Source organism: Schistocerca gregaria, chromosome 4 (genome assembly GCF_023897955.1).
Source record: "Schistocerca gregaria isolate iqSchGreg1 chromosome 4, iqSchGreg1.2, whole genome shotgun sequence".
NCBI classification, from domain to species: Eukaryota; Metazoa; Arthropoda; class Insecta; order Orthoptera; family Acrididae; genus Schistocerca; species Schistocerca gregaria.
In genome coordinates, this window is record NC_064923.1 from 169,019,084 (window position 1) to 169,040,925 (window position 21,842).

Sequence of the window (21,842 nt, forward strand, 5' to 3'; positions counted from 1 at the left end):
CAACAGAAAAATGCAAGTCAACTGCTGATAAACTTACGGCAACACTGGCAACAGCAAAGTAGCGTTGTCGTCGACCGAATACATGGTTCAGCAAGACTTATTTTCCAATTCGTAAACAGTTTCTGTTGTATACATGGTTCCGCGTAGTCAGCGCGTACACAACATTCCCACTAGAGCACGCCGCGCTAAGCACAACAGCGCAGGCGCAGCTCTCGTCCGTTTCCACGGTGCGAGATGGTGCTGTCTTAGAGACGGACCAAATTCTGCTTCGGCCGATACGCATATTAATGTATAACGTAGCCAATGAGATTGCTGCTTACGTAGAACCTTTTCTCCTCGTGGATCACACCCACGCAGTGATACCTGAACGTTTGAGGTATTGTAACAAGTGTACAGACCTCCTATTAATCAGTCTGCATTAGTCTTCATTAGTCTGCACCTGTCTGTACCAGCCTACATTAGTCTGTAGTCAAGTATCAGTCTGCGCCTAATAAAATTACCATATTCCTGTACATAGCAATGAAGATAAATGAATACACACTTTGACAAGTATCGTAGATATGTGAGAATAAGATTCACGTACCAAGACCAAAGGAATTTCAGATTGTCCATTGTAAACAGCATCCAGAATCAACTTACCTAATATCTAAGCCTTTTTATTATTTTAATAAATGTGTGTGAAAATTAATCAAGTTCTGTTTAAAGTTTGTCACAGTCAATCTGCTAGTCGAAGCGTGCAAGTGGCATTTCTATCGTCTGACCTAACGGCAGAAGATCAACACGCCACGATAAGACCACGAGAAATATTGCTGATCCTCGCCTACTTCGTTAGAGCGACAAATCAAATAATCTGATGGCGTGTGTACCGAAGGTCTTACAGTACGCACTTCACAGTTTCATAGTAATAATCCCGGTAGAATGGTGTCCTGGCAGCATCTATCTGGAGCAATCAGATAGAATTACTGTCTGGGATGGTCGCCTAAATAGAGGGCTTTAGTTTTGAAAACCTGGTGACCAAACTGACATCGGTACTGAGCATGTGAGACGTAAGAAATGTTCAGTTAAAATTAGTACTTGGAAAATACTGATGCAAAACAGAATCTGGTGGTTTGGTAGCAAAAACGATACTACGAGGGTTGCCCACAAAGTCATACACCTCTTTTTTTATTAGCGGAAAACAATATTACGAATGCGAAACGTTATGTACGCATAGGTATAACTGGAAGTCTCTTGAGTGAGCGCCCAAGTTTCCGTCACTTCCAACAGATAGCGTAGCTCCAGGACTGTTTCAAAACGGCGTCTGTAGGTGATGTACGTTACAAGCAACGTGCTGTTACTGAATCTCTCACAGCAGAGAAAGAAACTTTGGCGAATATTCACAAACGCTTGTGCAATGTCTATGGAGCATCTGCTGTTGACAGAAGTAGGGTTAGTCGCTGTGCAGGGAGGTTGAGGTCAACAGAAGGCGGTTCGGCGGGGCTCCACGATTTGCAGCAGTCGGGGAGACCGTCCACGGCTGTCACACCTCACATATTGCAGCAACCCTATGTTGTCATTCGCTCGACAGCCGCTTTACGAATCAGCAGTCGGCGCTGCGTCTGTAATTCAGCAAAGGAAGTGTGGATCCAATTATCTGCAATCTTGAATATTCAAAAGTGTGTGCCAGATTGGTCCTACAGTGACTAACGGTGGATCACAAATCGCGCAGGAAAAACATTTGTCTTAATTTGTTGCAACACTCTGAAGCTGAGTGGACCCATTCTTGTCCAGGATTGTGACTGGTGATGGTACCTGGGTTCACCATCTTGACCCCAAAATAGAACTACAGTAGATGGAATGGCGCCATTCCCACTCCCCGCAGAAGAAAAAATTCAAAGCAACTGCTTCCGCCGGTAAGATCATATTCACCGTAGTCTGGGACTGTGAAGGTGTAATTCTCACTGATGTGGTGCCAAGAGACGTTACGATTTATTAAGAACCATATGTCATCACATTAACAAAACTCAAGACGCGCTTCCGGCGACTTCGGCACCACACCAATGAAGGAGACGTTTTGCTGCAACACGATAACGCTCGGCGCCGCACAAGTCTGAGGACTGCTGCGCACATCACAAATCAGGGTAGGAGAGTCTTATCCCATCCACCCTACAGTCCTGACGTAGCCCCATCCTGTCACCAGGAGAAGGGTTTGTACCGGAAGGACATGCACGCCGTTGTTTCGCATGGAAGAAGGCCCTAGAACGGGATGGAGATTAAGCGGAGAAATTTCGTGTGTATAATTCCCATTATGTTCAATAAGGAACTGTTGAAGAAAAAAATATGGTCCATTAATTTCTGGGCAACCCTCTTAAATTTACCTATAAACAATATAATGAAGTTTAAGATTTTTTTAAGCTAAACGTTTTCACTTACAATGTTGGGAACTAAAATAGTAACATTTGAAAGAACAGACAATAATGATAGATTACTTATTAAGCGTATTGAGTACAAGGAGAAGAATACAGTGTTGTGTTCGAGGTAATTTAGGACTATAGAGGGTGATCAGAAATAGTCCTAAAAGCTTGTAAGGGTGTTGCAGAATATGTTGTCCTGAGAAATAACTGTTGTTGTTGTTTGTTGTTGTTGTTGTGGTCTTCAGTCCTGAGACTGGTTTGATGCAGCTCTCCCTGATACTCTATCCTGTGCAAGCTTCTTCAACTCCCAGTACCTACTGCAACCTACATCCTTCTTAATCTGCTTTGTGTATTCATCTCATGGCCTCTTTCTACGATTTTTCCCATCTTCGCTGCCGTCCAATACTAAATTGGTGATCTCTTGATGCCTCAGAACATGTTCTACCAACTGATCCCTTCTTCTAGTCAAGTTGTGCCACGAACTCCTCTTCTCCCCAATCCTATTCAATACCTACTCATTAGCTATGTGATCTACCCATCTAAACTTCAGCATTCTTCTGCAGCACCACATTTCGAAAGCTTCTATTCTCTTCTTGTCTAAACTACTTATCGTCCATGTTTCACTTCCATACATGGCTACACTCCATACAAAAACTTTCAGAAACGACTTCCTGACACTTAAATCTATACTCGATGTTAACAAATTTCTCTTCTTCAGGAACGCTTTCCTTGCCATTGCCAGTTTACATTTTATATGTCCTTTACTCTTTTAAGTGTCTCATTTCCTAACCTAATTCCCTCAGCATCAACTGACTTAATTCGGCTACATTCCAATATCCTCGTTTTGCTTTTGTTCATCTTGTATCCTCCATTCAAGACACTATCCATTCTGTTCAACTGCTCTTGCAAGTCCTTTGCTGTCTCTGCCAGAACTACAATGTCATCGGCGATCCTCAAAGTTTTTATTTCTTCTCCTTGGATTTTAATACCTACTCCGAATTTTTCTTTTGTTCTCTTCACTGCTTGCTCAATATACAGATTGAATAACATTGGGGAAAGGCTACAATCCTGACTCACTCCCTTCCCAACCACTGCTTCCCTTTCTTGCCCCTCACCTGTTACAACTGCCATTTGGTTTCCATACAAACTGTAAATAGCCTTTCGCTCCCTATATTTTACCCCTGCCACCTTCAGAATTTGAAAGAGAGTATTCCAGTCAACATTGTGAAAAGCTTTCTCTATGTCTACAAATGCTAGAAACGAAGGTTTGCCTTTCCTTAATCTAGCTTCTAAGATACGTCGTAGGGTCAGTATTGCCTCACGTGTTCCCATATTTCTACGGAATCCAAACTAATCTTCCCCAAGGTCGGCTTATACTAGTTTTTCCATTCGTCTATGAAGAATTCGCCCTAGTGTCTTGCATCCGTGACTTATTAAACTGATAGTTTGGTAGTTTTCACATGTCAACACCTGCTTTCTTTGGGATTGGAATTATTCTGTTCTTCTTGAAGTCAGAGGGTATTTCGCCTGTTAGGTACATCTTGCTCACCAGATGGTAGAGTTTTGTCAGGACTTGCTCTCCCAAGGCGGTCAGTAGTTCTAACGGAATGTTGTCTACTCCCGGGGCCTTGTTTCGACTCAGGTCTTTCAGTGCTCTGTCAAACTCTTCACGCACTATCATATCTCCCATTTCATCTTTATCTACATCCTCTTCCATTTCCATAATATTGTCCTGAAGTACATCGCCCTTGTATAGACCCTCTATATACTCCTTCCATCTTTCTGCTTACCCTCCTTTGCTTAGAACTGGGTTTCCATCTGAGCTCTTGATATTCATACAAGTGGTTCTCTTATCTCCAAAGGTCTCTTTAATTTTCCTGTAGGCAGTACGCATCTTACCATAGTGAGATAAGCCTCTACATCCTTACATTTATCCTCTAGCGGTCCCTGCTTAGCCATTTTGCACTTCCTGTCGATCTCATTTTTGAGACGTGTTCATTTTTTGCCTGCTTCAGTAAGAAAAATAATTCGGAATGTTTCGCCATTTCCTAGTTTACTAGCACTTAGGTTAGCCAATTAGACCACTGCGAACGTAAATTTAGGCGCCCTACCAGATAAAATTACTGTCAGTTGTTCTCACAGTGTAGATGGTAGTGAACGAGACTGCTCAGCCTATGAATGTGGTTCAGTCCTCACTGCCGTCCCATCCCCAAACATTGTAACGCTCTCTGTTCGGTTTTAGGAAACCAAATGACGAACGCGTTTAGCGATACCATCTCTTGTGGAACGATCGAATTTACGTGTGCAGCTCCTTGTTTGGGTTACTTAAATACTGGTTAACTCGGAAACGGGAGAACCTATAGATTTTTATCTGTGAACTATTATTTCTCAGCACAATGTACTCTATTACATTCTTACAAGCTTCTCAGATTGTTTCTAAATCCCGTATGCAGAGTGAGTTTTTATATAATGGACGATCGAAACGTTTCGTTTCGAAGGTCATACGGTCCAGAATCGTTATGTCAATCAGACAGAAACGCCGTGAGCATTGAGACAATATCCCACAAACAAAAATGGAGGTGCCCATTTTGTATAGCACGGTGCCCTGCTACGGGACGAAGTCCGTAAGTGTCTGCTGCACGTCCTTATCAGACAATAATCGTCGATCTTTCAAGACATTTTTTAGGGGACTGAAGACATGGAGAGAGATGCGGACTATAGAGTGGGTGCTTGAGTGTCTCCTTTTTGAGTTGGCGTAAATTTTGCATTGCATTTGTAATCTGGAGATGTGATTGTCGAATCGCAACCGGCACACCAGTTGGGCTACCATTCTACAACAGTGGTTTTCAACAGACATGCTTCGTCATTCACAACTTTCACTCTCCGATGGATTTTCAGCGGTTTTTATTCCTTGGCAGCCAATACAGGAATACCTGTCATTGCCGAGCGAGATGGCGCAGCGGTTAGCACACTGGACTCACATTTGGGAGGTCAACGGTTGAAATCCGTGTCGAGCCATCCTGATTTAGGTTTTCCATGTTTTCCCTAAATCGCTTCACGCAAATGACGGGGCGGTTCCTTTGAAAGGGCTCGGCGGATTTCCTTCCCTAATCCGCTGTTACCGATGACCTAGCTGGTTGGTCACTCCCCAAATCAACCAACCAAACAATGGGAATATGTGATTTACGGTTTCAGGACAGGTACACTTAGTGAATTACCGGATCTCAACGCCACAACTCAAGCACCTCCTGTGATTACTCGTACAGAGTACTGTCACATTAATGTGACCACCCGATAAACGCTCGAATAACCAACTTTTGCAGCACTGTCCACTGCCCGACGTGCAGGAACAGATTCAGTGAGGTCCTGGAAGGTACAGAAGGGGATCTGGAACCTTGTTGACCCCAGTGCCGCAGCCATCTGTGCTACGTTTATCCCTTGAGGACCCATGGCACGAACAGACCGATAGATTCTCGATTGGGTTTTAATTCTGCGGGTTTGATGGGCAGGGATTTTGGTAAACTCATCCTGGTGCTCTTCGAGCCATGAAAGTACACAAGTCCTGAGCGACAGGTTTCATTGTCGTACTGGCAGACGCCATAGTGTCGAGGAGAAACCAACTGCACGTGGAGGGGGATATGTTTCCCAAGGATAGATGCATACTTGTGTTGATAAATTGTGCTTCCCAGTCTGAGTACCCAGGGATCCCCATGGAAAGATTCCCCTGCCATAACTCTCCCTCCTCGTTGCAGGGTGTTTGTTTTAAGACGTTTCACACCGTACATGCCAACGGAAATATGTCCGATCTAACATGAAACGGGATTCAGTGTAACCCAAACAGGGAGCTAAACACGTAAATTCGATCGGCCGACAAGAGATGGTATCGCTAAACGCGTTCGTCATTTGGTTTCCTAAAACCATTATACTGCAGACACAGTTCTGCCACAGCACGAATAACGGACGAACCACAGTGCGCACAAATTGTCCATTGGTTCACCGGCAATGCTGACGTTGAATGGACCACATTCAATGTGGCGTACATCTGCCGTGAAATGACACACAATTGATGAAGTGAAATCTGGGCCAAGGAACAGGTGATTTCCAACTTTCCGGCAAGATGAAAGAACGTACGAGGGAAAGAAATTTTCCTACTCAGAGGACGTTTTCGAATAGCTTCGTGACCAAGAAGCGAATATCTGTTGTCAAGGAACATAACAGTTGGTACAAATTTCCGAACGTTGTTGGCAGAGACTTGGTGGGTATGTTGAAAATAGTGTCATGTACCTACGTCACTGTTGTCTAGCACAGCATTCAGTACAAATTACTTGGCCTGCTGTAATAATGAGTAACTTACGTTTGGAATCGTCTAGTGTGCAGGCCTCGAATTACTGACCGAGATATTTTTACGTAGGTTGTTCTCCTTACTGAGTACATTTTATGTAGTACAAAGGATGAAAACTGGTGAACTCTACGAGGATTATTATAATCAGATTCAGATGAACACTTTGCTTAACTTAGGAGTCGCATATTTAATTCATTCTGGTGAGTTGTTACTTAGTCTTTTTCACCTGCCACGAAGAAATGCACGTAAGTTAACATGGTGGTTTTAGACATTCTGTTCTTGCTGCTCCTTCTGGAGGATTATTAGATCGAGCCTAAGTACCACAGACGCTCTTCTTCCTATCCGAGACGCCTTATAATGCCCTCTCACTTCTGTTGGCTATAATATCCGATGCCTCCCTAGGTTTCCAACTTGTCTTAGCAAAAAAGATTCTAATTCACATAGCGAAATCTCTTCACATAACTTTTTAGTACCTCTAGTAACCCACTAAATTCTTCTTCCACCAATCAAGGTTTAAGCCCCATAGCCGCCCCTCGCCATCTCTTCCTAGGTCTATCCATAGCCCTTCCTTCCAATAGAATTGTATTACATCGCTTGTCCAGGAATTCACTGAGGTGACATTCGATATACATGTTGTTTCGGATGCTGCTTTGGTTCAAATGGCTCTGAGCACTATGGGTCTTACCATCTAAGGTCATCAGTCCCCTAGAACTTATAACTACTTAAACCTAACTAACCTAAGGACATCACACACACCAAGGCCGAGGCAGGATTCGAACCTGCGAACGTATCGGTCACGCGGCTCAGGACTGTAGCGCCTAGAACCGCTCGGCCACTCTGGCCGGCGATGCTGCTTTCTTTGATTGCTTTTTTCAGTTAACGACTACACCCTCCGGTCTTTCCTTATGTCTTAATTTCTTATTTTGTCTTCTCTTCTGCATCTCTTCACTTATCTAAGGTACTTCATTTCTGGTGTTTCAAGGTATCTTGCGTCACTGCTCCGTATACCAGTGTGGTTAGTGCCACTAATGTATAAAATTTTTATTTTATTTCTGTTCTTGTTTTGCACTTCAGGGGTCTTCTTATCGGGCTACATGTATTTTTACAGATGTTACTTTTCTGACTTATATCTCTCTCTTCTCCAAAATTGATGTCACATCCTAGACACTGGAAATGACATACCATTTCTGTTAACTGGTTGCCGATGATTGTCTTGGTCCTTATATGGTATTTCCCAAAACGACCATTGTTTTCCTTTTAGCTGTAGAAAGCTTCAGGTTGTAACTTAGGCCTGTATTATTTAATCCATGTACCACCATTTGTAATTTATTTTTACTGACCTACATGATTAGTTGGTCGTTGGCAAAAAGCAGTGTATTTGGAACTTTATTTGTCCCAGTTGTTTTGTCATGAGCTGTTCGGTCATTCATGGACCAGATTGCCGATATAAATGTTGAACAGTGTAGATGATACACTTCACCCATGCGTTGGAGTTTGTCTCTACTTGTGGTGTCTGCTCTTTGCCAGTATCTATTCCAGTGGCGGCTCGTGACCAAAGAAGATGGTGTTGCACTTTGCTGACTAAGGAAAACATGAACAAAAGTGAGAAAATCAGTACACTGCTGTTGTTTTTGTAATGCCTGATATAACCAGATCGCTCTACTCGTAATATAACCAAAGGTGTACACAGAAAAAAGTATTACTTTTGCAGAATAAAAGGAAATAAAATCAACTGCAACTCAAAAAGTGGTAGGCATGCCTTGCTAACCTTTTATCTCTGAATTTGGATGTGGTGTTGATCACTTGTACTTTTTTCCTTCCAATTTGCAAATCTTTCAATAACTCTTTGATTGAAGTCTGCAGTTCCTAAAACGAGGTCTTGTTGAATAAAGAGCGTCGCGAGTGCTAATAGTCTTTGTTGGTCCACAGTATTCCGCTAGAAGGTTTTGATGCGTTTTAGCGAAGAAAAACAAGGTTCTGATTCTGACGTGGTCATTGTAATTGTAACTATCGCTTTCAGGATCTTCACAGATCGGCTCAGTGCATCAGAAAGATTATTCTCTGTTACGTAAACCAGCTCAAAGCTCCAAATACGCTTCTGAACTCCTCTCTTTAATAAATAACAGAGAGTTCTGATCGAAGTTTCTTTGCTTCCAAAAACCAGTAGCATTCAATAGCAGCTCTGAAAGAAGTTTCCGGAGAACTGGAAGAGTGAGAAGCGAATTTTTCTGGCATCACATACTTATTTTGCCTCCCGTTGTAGATTACACACCGCTACGGCATCTTCAATTCTCACTCTTTTATGGTACTCGTGTAAAACTGTTGAATTTTAACTCACTCCTTCCCTAATGTTCGCAATTTCACGTTCAAAAGCTGTCAGCTGTTTTTATACGTATGTGGGGTCAATATTACTTTTTTGTAGCTGGTTATACAAAATATCCACATGGACGTGATTTTATGAAAAAATGAAAGCCAAAAAATGAACTTTTCATCTTTCAAATTTGTTACTAAGCCACAGGCTTGCAGGATCGTGTTCTCATTACACAGTTTTTACCCCTCGCTCAAATTACTCATGCACGTGATAATAGCTTCCCTATATTCGAAAACGGTATTGACGCTTCTTGACTGAAAATTCCAACGAGTAAGCACTGAACGTGGCAGTTGTTTTCGTAGTATTTAGTCGAGAACTGCTGTTCTTTGAGGAGATGCGGAAAAGAAGTTGCAAAGTTCCTGAAGTTTGGTGAAGAATATTCGTACATTTTTATTAATGGAAGCGGCTTTTTGCTTAATGACTTTCAACTGGTGGGTATAAAATGAATATATGAAGCATTGGGAAAATTTTCCTTGACAAGAGCTTGCACCCCACGTGACGAACCACTCATGGCTGCTGCATCATCATATGTTTGCGCTATTGGCTTATGTGGACAATTCCACAAATGATTATTTATCTGTTCGATGATGGACGTTGCCAAAGACTGGGCATCATGCATTTCAGGTGCTATGAAGTTCCAAAATCTTTCACCTGGTTTTCCGTTAATGATGTACCTATATTCTAAAACCATCTTGGAGACACAGGCTACGGCACTGCTTTCGTCAACTAAAACACCCAAAAACTCAGAACCCTAAATTTCCTATCTAATTTCCTCTTGGAAGACTTGTAGCATGCACTGGAAGAGTTCATTCTGAATGGTTTTTGAGGTTCCTTTGAAAACTGTAGCTTTCTCAAAATGTGATTATAATACAGAGTATAATTCTGCACTAAAAGTAATGAAGGAACGAAAAACACCAGGATTGGAAGATGATTCAGGCTCATTATATCCTCTAAAAGAAGTTCCAACGGACCACAGAAACGAATGCAGTTAATAATTAGATTCAATATGTAGCTATTATCGGTAACTTTTTGGTTGTGTAATGCCACGGACCTTATGTACCCACTGTCTAATTGGGTAGCTATATTTACATTGCCTAGACTCGCCGTATTTACAACATTATTTACATGGACTGAAGAAAGTTCGTGTTTTCTAATTTTATCATTGAGGTGTTGAATGTCACAGGCTCCATGTTTAGACCATGAAAGATCTCCTCCAAATAATAAACAAGGAAAACTAAATAAGGCACTTTTCATCTCACAACCACACAGCCATTCATGCTTGTTGCAAAATTCAGAGTTATTTTTCCTACTGAATTAGCGACTTTTCGTTTTAACAGTCTGCGAAATTGTCAAATCAAGAGTCGGCCTACCTAGCCTCTTGATTTCTACTTTTTCTTGAAAGTTCCGTGAATTGAAGGGTTCAGAGAACAATGAAATTACCTGATTCATCATTTCACGTATTCACTTGTCACTCAAGCCTCAAAATTCACTGTAGCACACGCTAAAATAACTAACACAACGCACAGGAAATAGCTCGCTCGCAGCTGCAAATGAACTGGTAAGGTGGCGCGAGAATCCCACTTGTTCGAAGATCCAATAGTTTCCTTCTCTTTCGGAAGAGTTCGGGTCCTCTTCCTGCGGCTGGCAGGGTGGCCCAGGTAAGGTGTTTATACACACAAGGCCCGCATATGAGTACAGTGTTGCCAAGCAGTGCCCCTGCATCCCCTCTGAGACACCCAGGTCCGCGTTTGCAGTCACAGTGCGAAAACCCGATGGATATCACAAAATGTTAAGATGAAAAACCAGATTGATCATGCATTGGTGGATGGAAAGTATTGTCGATGCATCGAGCAAGCGCGAATATACTGCGGTAATGATATGAAGTCAGACCACTTTTTAGTAGTTTTGGATATCTGTCTAAAACTCTCTACAAAATGGCAAAGGTAAAGAGAAGTAATAGTTCTTCACGATAAGGAGAAACTTCCAAATCAACAATAAGACAGCAATACCAAGATAGAGTCAATGGCTCACTTTTGTCAACAGAGGTCCCACGTAATCTAGAAGGAGTATGGACAGAACTGAAGGAAGTGGTTATCCGAGTGCAAAGGAAGAACTGGGACGACAAGCTAAACCAAAAAGTAAACCATGGTTTGATGATGAATGCCAATTGGCTGTTCAAGATAGAATGGAGAAGAGATTAGAATGGTAAATCACCCTTCAGAAGATTGACAGGCAACATAGTCAGAAGTGAGACGACTAACCGACAGCCTCATTAGAAGGAAGAACAGAGAATGTGGAAATACGCTATTGGTGGCAGCTGAGGAATCGAAGAAACCACCGCACTCCTTTTTCAGGTAGGCAGGTTTTGGTCGAGGCAATTATAAACAGCAAACTTTTAATCCTGACAGATGAAGAAGGGAATGTGGTACTTCCTATAGAGCAAGCAAATCAATTAGGAAAGCATTTCAGAAAATTGCTAAATGTAGAAACTCCTGAAGAAAGGGTAGAACAAGAATGAGAGTTAAATACAGAGGAAGAGGATGTATCTGAACCTTCAATGGAGGATATAAGAACTATTGTAGAGTCACTCAAAAATAATAAAGTTCTATGTGGTAAAGCGCTGGGTAGCAGTGGTATTAGTGCTAAACTGGCTAGAGACGGAGGAGAAGTTTTACTGGAGACGCTAAGACAGCTTATTGTCAAAATCTGGTCATCAGCGTAAATGTCGGTTGAATGGAAGATAGCAATTGTACACCTAATTTTTAAAAAAGGAGGTCAAACAAAAGTTGACAGTTACCAAGGAATCTCGCTACTTGAGATGGGCTACAAAGTATTAACATCCCTGTTACTTATTCACTTGAAACCTGCTCTACAAGAGATCGTAGGGCCATATTAATGTGGATTCAAGGCAGGACGCTCATCCATAGATCACATCTTTACTCTACAACAGCTAATGGAAAAGTACTATGAATCTGATAGAAAATTTCACCTCATATTTATAGATTTCCGACAGGGCTACGGCAGCATTAATCGGACGGCATTATGAAGGATAATGCTGGAGCTGAGCGTCACAAGAAAATACATCTAAGTGATTGAAGCATGTTATAGAGATACAAGCAGCCAAGTATGATTTAGAAACAAAATGTTAGAGGCTATCTCTGTTCAACACAGTTTGAGAAAGGTACGACGTGAAATTGGTAATGACAAGGAGATGGATATGACTGGAACTGACACAATCTTGTCCTTTGCCGATGATGTGATGATTATGGGAGACTCATTTAATCAGATAGTACCTGACACCACTAAGTACATGAAAGAGCCAAGTGTCAACGACGAGAAAACCAAATGTATCATCATCTCACTCGACAGGATTTCCCTACCACCATCAATATAGATGGACTCAGTTTTGAACGAGTAGAGAAATATAAGTACCTGGGATAGATTCTATCTAATAAAAGCGAGGTGGGTAAAGAGATTCAACAGAGAACAATTAATGCTAATCATGCCTTCTTTAGCCTCAATAACTTATTCAAGTCACGCTTGGTCTCACAAAACAGCAGGATCAAACTTTACATGGCACTGGTAAAACCTGTTCTGTTATATGGCTCCGAGACATGGGCGACTTCACAAACACTTGAAGACCGAATTTGAAAGGAAAGTGCTCAGGAAGATCTACATTCAACAAGGAAAATGGAAGATGGGAAAGAAGGCTAAAAGAGGACTTGTACAAAAATTTAGGTAGGACCATCAGAGGATGACGACTCCCGTGGTAGGGTCATGTCTTAAGATCTGGAGAATCTATCCCCAATCGAGTGTTCAATTCCCAGCTGATTGGAAGACGTCCAAGAGGTCGTCCAAGGACTAGGTGGAAATATAGAGTGATGAGGACATTGCAAAAGGTAGCACCAACAGCATCCCTGGAAGATGCAATGGACAGAAGAAAGTGGAACAACATTTGCCAGAAATTAATCTAAGTCTTTCTTCCTGTGTTACTCAGTCGAGTGGTCTATTATTCGTGAGTGTACTTGCGTCGTTCGTCTAAGCCTCGCGCCTCAGTAGTGTGTTTACATTTTGCGGCGTGCATTGCTGCTGTAGCGGTTATAAAGCAAAGTACTTACAAACTTATTTGTGCTCTGTAATACGGTTACTAAATTTAGTAGTTTTCAGCGGTGTTGCGTGCCGTTTGTGTCGAAATAACGACTTAATAAACTTTTGTAATCGTTCGCTCGCTGTGATTTTTTGGAATTTTCTGTGTGTTGAAGTTGTTTAGTAAACTTCGTACTTTAGTTTTCAACTGACGTCTCTTATTGTCTCTAGTGAAATATTTCAGTGAAATTTATATTCAGTGTTTTAACTTCGCTTAGAGTTCCAGTGGCCGTTTGAATTTTTTGGTTTTAGCTTATAATTTTTTGAAGTTTTGTTGGTATTGGTATTAGCTGTGGTGTAGCTGTATTAATACGAGTAGTTGCTTTCTTAGTAGGCAGAGAATTTCGAGACCGTTATTGTTAGTCCTTAAATAGTTCTACCGGTGTAAGTGAAATTTGGTAACGTAGACGTATAGTTTTTTCTGTAACTGTAAAATTTTACCATGAGTGAAAAGTGTGGGCTCTGTCCTAGGTTTGTGAATAGTGGGTTACAGTGTGGGATTTGTTCGAAGTATTTTCAATGGGGGGAATGCAGTGGGGAAGCCAGTGGTCATTGTAGTGAGATCCTCTCCTGAGGATTGCAGAATCTGTAGTAGAAATAAGTTGATAGAGGAGCAGGAGCGTAAGATCTGTGCCCTTCAGGTGCAGTTACAATGCGCAAAGGAGGAACTAGATAAGTTGAGGATGGTGTAGGGTGGTGGGGAATGAGAATTGGCTGCGTGCCAGAAAGCAGCTAGGGAGAGGAGGTATTCAGACAGTTTCACTTTGCTTATATGCAATACATATGAACAACTGTCATAGTTGTAAATGTAGGGAAGATGCAGCAGTCCTCAGCAATTAGGAGGCTTAGGTTAGTTGCAAAGTCTAGCAGAAAGGAGAAGGTTCTGCTGCTAGGTAGTTCCCACATTGAGGTGTGTACCAGCAGTTGCAAGAACTTTTGGAGAGTGAGTACCAGGTTACCAGCATTGTGAAGCCTAGTGCAGGGTGGGCTCGGGTGACTGGCAGCATAGGGGAGTTTTGTAAGAATTTTATGAAGGAGAATCAGGTAATGATAGTGGGGGGAGCAGGAAACAGTCTTGTAGCGACGGGGAATATGATGTAGGTGATGACCTGGTTAAGATAGCTACTCAAACTGGTGGCACTAATGTGCATTTCGTGCAACTGTTTCAGCGTTATGATCGGCCTCACCTTAATGCGTCTGTTAGGCGTGTTAACTTGGGGCTGGGGAGAGTGCTGATGGCAGAGGGAATGGGTCACATCTCAGTGGTGCCAGATGAGTCTATCAGTCGATCGGGTTTCACTAGGCATGGCCTGCACCTCATCAGGTATGGGAAGAAGAGGCTGGCTAAGCTTAAAGGTATGGTGGATGGTGTTGGTGGTGGTGTCACTAATGGAAAAATTCCTCTAGGAGTTGGCGTTAGAACTGCACCTGTTTTAGAATGAAGTCAGCTTATAGGTATACCTGCTTAAAGGAAGTTCCTCTAACTAAGGGCTCACCTTCCAAGGATGCAATGGTTCCAAGTAGAGAAGGAATTCGCATATTTCATCAAAATAAAAGAAGTATTAGACATAAAGTTAGTGAACTGCTTATAGATGTTGATTCTGAAATTATTGCTCTATCAGAGCGCCACTTAAATAATTTGATAATTCAGAGGCTTCCTTTACAAGGCTACAGAATAGCTGGCTGTTTCTCAAGGAGTTCCTTGTGAGGTGGGGGAGTGGCTTTGTACGTACAGAACAGTATTCCATTTGAGTCCATAGACGTATCACGCCACTGCACTGAACAAATATTTGAATCTTGTGCAGCGGTAGTTGAATTTAGTGAAACTAAACTTATTCTAGTTGTTGTTTATAGGTCCCCTAACTCCGACTTCAGGGCATTTCTGCTCAAGGTAGAGAGGGTTGTTGATTCACTTTGTAGGAGTACCAGAAACTAATTATATGTGCTGACTTCAATATAAACTTTGTATATGATGGTGCAAGAAAAAGGATGTTGGTAGATCTCCTAAGTTCATATGATCTGATGCAGACTGTGCTTCTTCCAACTGGGATGCAGGGGAACAGTAGTACAGCCATAGACATTATTTTTAATCATTCTTCATTACTAGACAGCCATTCTGTTAGTAAAAGCTTGAATGTCCTTTCAAACCATGGTGCACAAATTTTAACACTAAAATGCTTTTATACTCAAACCAATGTCACATTTAATTACAAACTATGTAGGAAAATTAATCCCACAGCAATAGAGAGTGTTTTAAATCTTATCAAGGAACAAGAGTGGCAGGATGTTTATAGTGCCAGTAACGTAGATGATAAGTACAATGCTTTCCTTGACACATTTCTAATGCTCTTTCAGAGTTGCTTTCCATTAGAACATTCTAAACGGTTTACTAGCAGTATTGGGCAGCCCGGGTGGCTGACTAGCGGGATAACGATGTCATGTAGAACAAAGCGGGGATTATATGAAAATGTTAGAAATAGTCACAATCAAGCTACAGTAGCACATTACAAACACTATCGTAATTAAAAATGTTATTATGAAGGCAAAGAGTATGTGGTATGCAAACAGAATAGCTAATTTACAGGATAAAATGAAAACCAAATGGTCAGTTGTGATGACAGTGTCTGGTCAGCAGCACAAGGCCGACGATATAAAGTCAGTTCGCAGTATACATAATTCTGTTTGTGATAGATTAGATAGATGTGCTATTTAACAATTATTTCCCTAGTATTAATGGTGAATTAAATAAAAATTTAGTTTTACAGGAAATCATATAACTTTCTTGGCAAATGCCTTTCCGAGATTGATGTCGGAAATACTCTTCCATAAGACACACAAAAGGGAGATTGAGTCAGTAATTAAATCACTGAAGACTAAGAATTCTCATGGATATGATGGAGTGTCTATCTGAATATTAAAATACTGTGCTGTACATGTTACCCCAGTATTTAGCCATACTTGTAATTTTTCATTCAGGAATGGTAAGTTTCCTGAGCAATTACATTACTCAACCGTAAAGCCTCTTTATAAAAAGGGAGAAAAGGATAATGTACATAATTTTAGACCTGTTTCTATGTCATCAGTGTTTTCAAAAGTTATTGAAAAGGCTGCATATGTAAGGACAATTGATCATTTCATATCACACGATTTGCTATCAAATGTACAGTTCGGCTTTAGAAGTCGTGTAACAATTGAAAGTGCTGTATTCTCTTTTTTCTGATAGATACTGGATGGGCTAAGCAAAATGTTTCGAACGCTTGGCATATATTTTGATTTAATTAAGCCATTTGATTGTATTGATCACAAAACATTGCTCCAGAAGTTGGACCATTACGGAATAGGGGGAGTAGCTCACAACTGGTTCACCACTTACTTTTGCAACAGGCAGCAAAAGGTCATTATTCACAATGTTGAGAATGGTTGTGATGTGGTGTCTGAGTGAGGTACTGTCAAGTGGGGGTACCCCAGGGATCAGCGTTGGAGCCACTCCTGTACCTTATTTATATAAAAGATATGACCTCTAGTATTAGAGGTAACTCTAAAATATTTCTATTTGCAGATGATACCAGCTTGGTAGTAAAGGATGTTGTGTGCAACATTGGCTCGGTTTCAAATAGTGCAGTACTTGACATAAGTTCACGGCTTGTAGAAAATAATCACAGTAAGACTCAGTTTTTACAGTTTCTAATACACAATTCAACAGAACCTGACGTTTTAATTTCACAGACCAGGTATATGATTAGTGAAACTGAACAGTTCAAATTCCTAGGTGATCAAATAGATAGATAGCTGTCGTGGAAAGCCCACACTCTGGATATTGTTCAAAGACTTAATACTGCCATTTTTACCATTCCACGGTATCAGAAGTGAGTGGTCGTTCGACACGAAAATTAGTCTACTTTGCTTATTTCCATTCACGTTTGTCGTATGGTAGTATATTTTGGAGTAACTCTTCCCATTCCAAAAGGATATTTTTGTCTTAGAAACGGGCGGTCCGGGCAATAAGTGGTGTGAGTTCACAAAACTCTTGTCGACCGCTGTTCACGAGTCTGGGTATTTTGGCATTGGCCTTTCAATGTGTAGATACCTTATTGTCGTTTCTTGTTACCAATAGTAGTTTATTCCCAAGAATAAGCAGCTTTCACTCGGTTAATACCCGGCAGAGATCAAACCTGTATGTGGATCGGACTTCCTTAACGCCTGTGCAAAAAGGTGTGCAGTATACTGCTGCATCCATTTTCAATAAGCTGCGACTCAAATTCTAAAATCTTAGCAGTAATCCACGGGCTTTTAAATCGAAGCTGAAGAGGTTCCTCACGGGTCACTCTTATTCTGTCGAGCAGTTCCTTGAAAAATTAAGCTGATTCTTATTGTATTGCTGATAGCGTGTACTTAAACTTATGGACTGACTTTTTTCAGGTTCATGAACGTTTATTTTTATCTGTGTTGTACTTTCATGTGCTGACAGGTTCCATGACCTTGGAGATTTGCTCCTCAGTTTGGTCCTACGGAACTTGACTAAATAAATAAATAAAATAAATACGTGCAACTCTGATTAGCGCAATGCTAATTCCTGTGTCACTGATTGTGTTATTTATCTTGTGTAGTGTGTTATTCTGGTTTATAATATTTCTTTTGGCTTCTGTTTTGGGCCTTTATGGCCTGTTATGTACAATAAACGATGATGATGATAATATGTACACACACACAAACACACACACACTCACAGCTCCTTAGAAGCGGGGTGGTCAGAAATTGTTTTAAAAGAACCTGTAAGTGTGTTGTAGCGTAGATTTTGATGTGAAATACTGGTCAGAAAAAAAAATCGGATCGTCGGGCCATTTGCAACTTAATCAGCATTGAAGTTTGTCACTCGGGCCGTTGCCTGCGCAAATTCAAGCGGTCGGCCAGTGTCAGTTCTTCTCATCGCGATGATGATAACGCAAGAGGCTAATCAGCCTTTGGCTCCGGTTTGGTCCTTACTGCCGGCCCATATCTGATTTTTGAGACCCTGTGTTCTTAGGTTTTAGGAGACCAAACGAAGAACATGTTTGGCGACAACGTCTCTGGTAGGCTGCTTGAACTAATTAGCTAACTTCAATGCTAACCAATCTAAATCCGTGGATCGTATCGAATTTTTATCCATAGAGAATTTCTCAGCTTATCCGACCCTGCACCATCCTTCCAAGCTTTTCAGACATTTTCTGACCACATTGCCTATATTTTAACCGTCGTCTACATGTAATTATTGTCACTGTGGAAATATATTCTGGTAAATAACATGAGTGTTGACCTTTCCTTTTGGAATATCTCATTACAATTTGTTGTTTTTCCAGTGACACAAGAGATTCGGAAGTAAGAATAACCTGTAGGCGTGGAAGCGGACGTCTTAGGACATGGAGTCGCACACCCATCCGACTGCTCTTGTATCCTGCACCTGCCTAGTTGCTTCGATCGTGAATCTACAACCTTAGTGTTGCTCTACCATTAGTATCAATGCGACGTGCAATACATGATTCCTGGATAATAAGAAGATCCCATGCTGGATGAGGCGTTCTTATATTATAATAAAAACTATACATGTAGTGAGTAAGAGATACGCACAGCTTTCATAAAAAATTCTGTTTGAAACCACAATTATTTGGAATGGAAATATCTATTATTTTGATGCTAACTAAATAATTATAACTTCAATAAAGGGAGCAATGGAAAAATCAATGTGGATAATAGTTAAGAGAACCGAAGAATACAGACATAGCAGAGTACACTGTATTTACTGGCAATTCTATAGTATACCTTATAATGTCTGATGGCTATTTTCAATAGTTACTCTACAAATATTGGTGAGTAAATAAAGTGAAATTCTTCTGTTGCGAAATCAATGCATGTAAACAATGAGTAGAGAACGTATGAAAATACATGTGTAATGCACAGTAATTTAAGTAAAGGATATCGTAACCTATGGGAGAATAAATTGTTGATCATATTTAGAGCACTGCCATCAAGAACAGATAATTTCAAACCAAAGTGTAACACAGAGACTCATTGAGGCCATAAGAAATAGGACTATACAGAATAAATGAAATTATTTACCCAACAACAAATGAATTTATCACACGAAGTGACTTTAGGATATTTTTCTCTGATGTTCACAATACATTTTCCATGTCAGTGTCCATCAGGACGTCGTAACAACAACTTAACTCATACGGATAGCAAATCTGTAAACCAAATGAAGCAAAAAAGACGTGACGATGAGATAGAACCCAAAAAAGCTAAAACTAATATCAGTAAAGTCATTTGTGACTCTCTGGAGGAATAGAAGATTTGAGATCTCATACGTGATTTGCGACCTGTGTCATGCTCAACCATTTCAGCTTTGTGTAGATCATTTCGTGCTGCTTCTCCAGAAGATTCCGTAAATAAAACGCTCCAGTCATTTGGGCTAATTACAGTGTTCCATGCTAAAATGTGGTTAATTCAGAACAAATTTCAAACAATAAGAATTAGTTGAAAATGCTCCTGTCCACCATTCCATATACAGTAAGCGAAATTTGTCACACTAAAACGTTTGATCTGGTTACTAACAGTTTTCTTATCTGCATTACTGTAACCCCTGAACTGAAAGACGAATGACAGTTTCCACACTTGCTGTTCTTTTACGTAATTTTTAAAAAAACGAACAAGTGCCAACTCCGCGCTGATTCGTCGCAGTGTCTCAAGCCTTCAGTTGTTAATCAAAGGTAAATACGTTCTCACACTTTTAGAGACTTGTACAATGTAGACGAATATAAACAAAGAATTATAAAAAGAAAAGTATTATGTAGTCAAGTAGGTGAAACGAGCTGCTTTTCTGTTCAAGCAGACGCTCTAAATGTCAGAGTCACTAATGCAAATGTGTCCAACACGAAATTATCAATGCTTGATCTGTTATGAATTTGCCGAAACTACAGAAAACAGCCTAAGCGTAATTAACTGCATTTGAACGTTAACTGTATGTGATGTAAGTTTCAGAAACTCCCTATTGTTGTGTGAATTTGAGGTTATCTCACTTATTGCTAGTGCTGTCTGTGAGCGGTATAAAAGGGAAGTGAGACCACTGAATTAACGTAAAACAAAGTTACTACGCGGAAGTTAATTCAATTTTAATTGATTTAATACTTCGCCTCAAGAAAACACAACTTATTTTTCGTATTTATACAGAAACATATTAAAGAATTTAGGTTGTGTTTCACTCTAACACTAAAACACTACTTTCTACATGTAACTGATCAAGGTTGTTATGCTTAACCTCTCGAAATATGTTCCATTAGCCGAGCTGAAAGCTATAACCCTATAGTCATATAATTGTGAATCTGCACTCAATCTGTTTCGGCTAAAAAAAACAAAGTTTCATAGCTAGGGACATCTTTGCACCGTTATATCTGATCACTGAAAGGAGCTCTCGGCACAAACTCCACCGATGGTTAGGGCCGTCCATCAGTGTGTCGATCAGTCATGCCGTAATTAAATAAGATGGTTGAAATTTATAACGACTCAAAGTGCGGCTTTCCAAAAATGTATAGCGGTAAGAACTGCTACAAAAACTTTATTTGTAATGTGTAGTTGGGATTCAACCGGTTATTTCACAAATACATATACACTCCGGGAAATTGAAATAAGAATACCGTGAATTCATTGTCCCGGGAAGGGGAAACTTTATTGACACATTCCTGGGGTCAGATACATCTCATGATCACACTGACAGAACCACAGGCGCATAGACACAGGCAACAGAGCATGCACAATGTCGGCACTAGTACAGTGTATATCCACCTTTCGCAGCAATGCAGGCTGCTATTCTCCCATGGAGACGATCGTAGAGATTCTGGATGTAGTCCTGTGGAACGGCTTGCCATGCCATTTCCACCTGGCGCCTCAGTTGGACCAGCGTTCGTGATGGACGTGCAGACCGCGTGAGACGACGCTTCATCCAGTCCCAAACATGCTCAATGGGGGACAGATCCGGAGATCTTGCTGGCCAGGGTAGTTGACTTACACCTTCTAGAGCACGTTGGGTGGCACGGGATACATGCGGACGTGCATTGTCCTGTTGGAACAGCAAGTTCCCTTGCCGGTCTAGGAATGGTAGAACGATGGGTTCGATGACGGTTGGGATGTACCGTGCACTATTCAGTGTCCCCTCGACGATCACCAGAGGTGTACGGCCAGTGTAGGAGATCGCTCCCCACACCATGATGCCGGGTTTTGGCCCTGTGTGCCTCGGTCGTATGCAGTCCTGATTGTGGCGCTCACCTGCACGGCGCCAAACACGCATACGACCATCATTGGCACCAAGGCAGAAGCGACTCTCATCGCTGAAGACGACACGTCTCCATTCGTCCCTCCATTCACGCCTGTCGCGACACCACAGGAGGCGGGCTGCACGATGTTGGGGCGTAAGCGGAAGCCTAACGGTGTTCGGGACCGTAGCCCAGCTTCATGGAGACGGTTGCGAATGGTCCTCGCCGATACCCCAGGAGCAACAGTGTCCCTAATTTGCTGGGAAGTGACGGTGCGGTCCCCTACGGCACTGCGTAGTATCCTACGG

At 41.3% G+C, this 21,842-nt stretch overlaps 1 protein-coding gene across 1 annotated transcript in view; it reads left to right on the forward strand.

Annotated features, from left to right (window-relative positions):
• Window positions 1-18,970, forward strand: part of LOC126267139 (B-cell receptor CD22-like) — a 144,111-nt gene extending 125,141 nt beyond the window's left edge. The window contains exon 9 of the mRNA XM_049972063.1: window positions 18,589-18,970. Within this exon, the coding sequence (XP_049828020.1) occupies window positions 18,589-18,591 (3 nt within the window). The 3' untranslated portion in view covers window positions 18,592-18,970. The remainder of the gene's footprint in view (window positions 1-18,588) is intronic.
• Window positions 18,971-21,842: the final 2,872 nt, after the last annotated feature.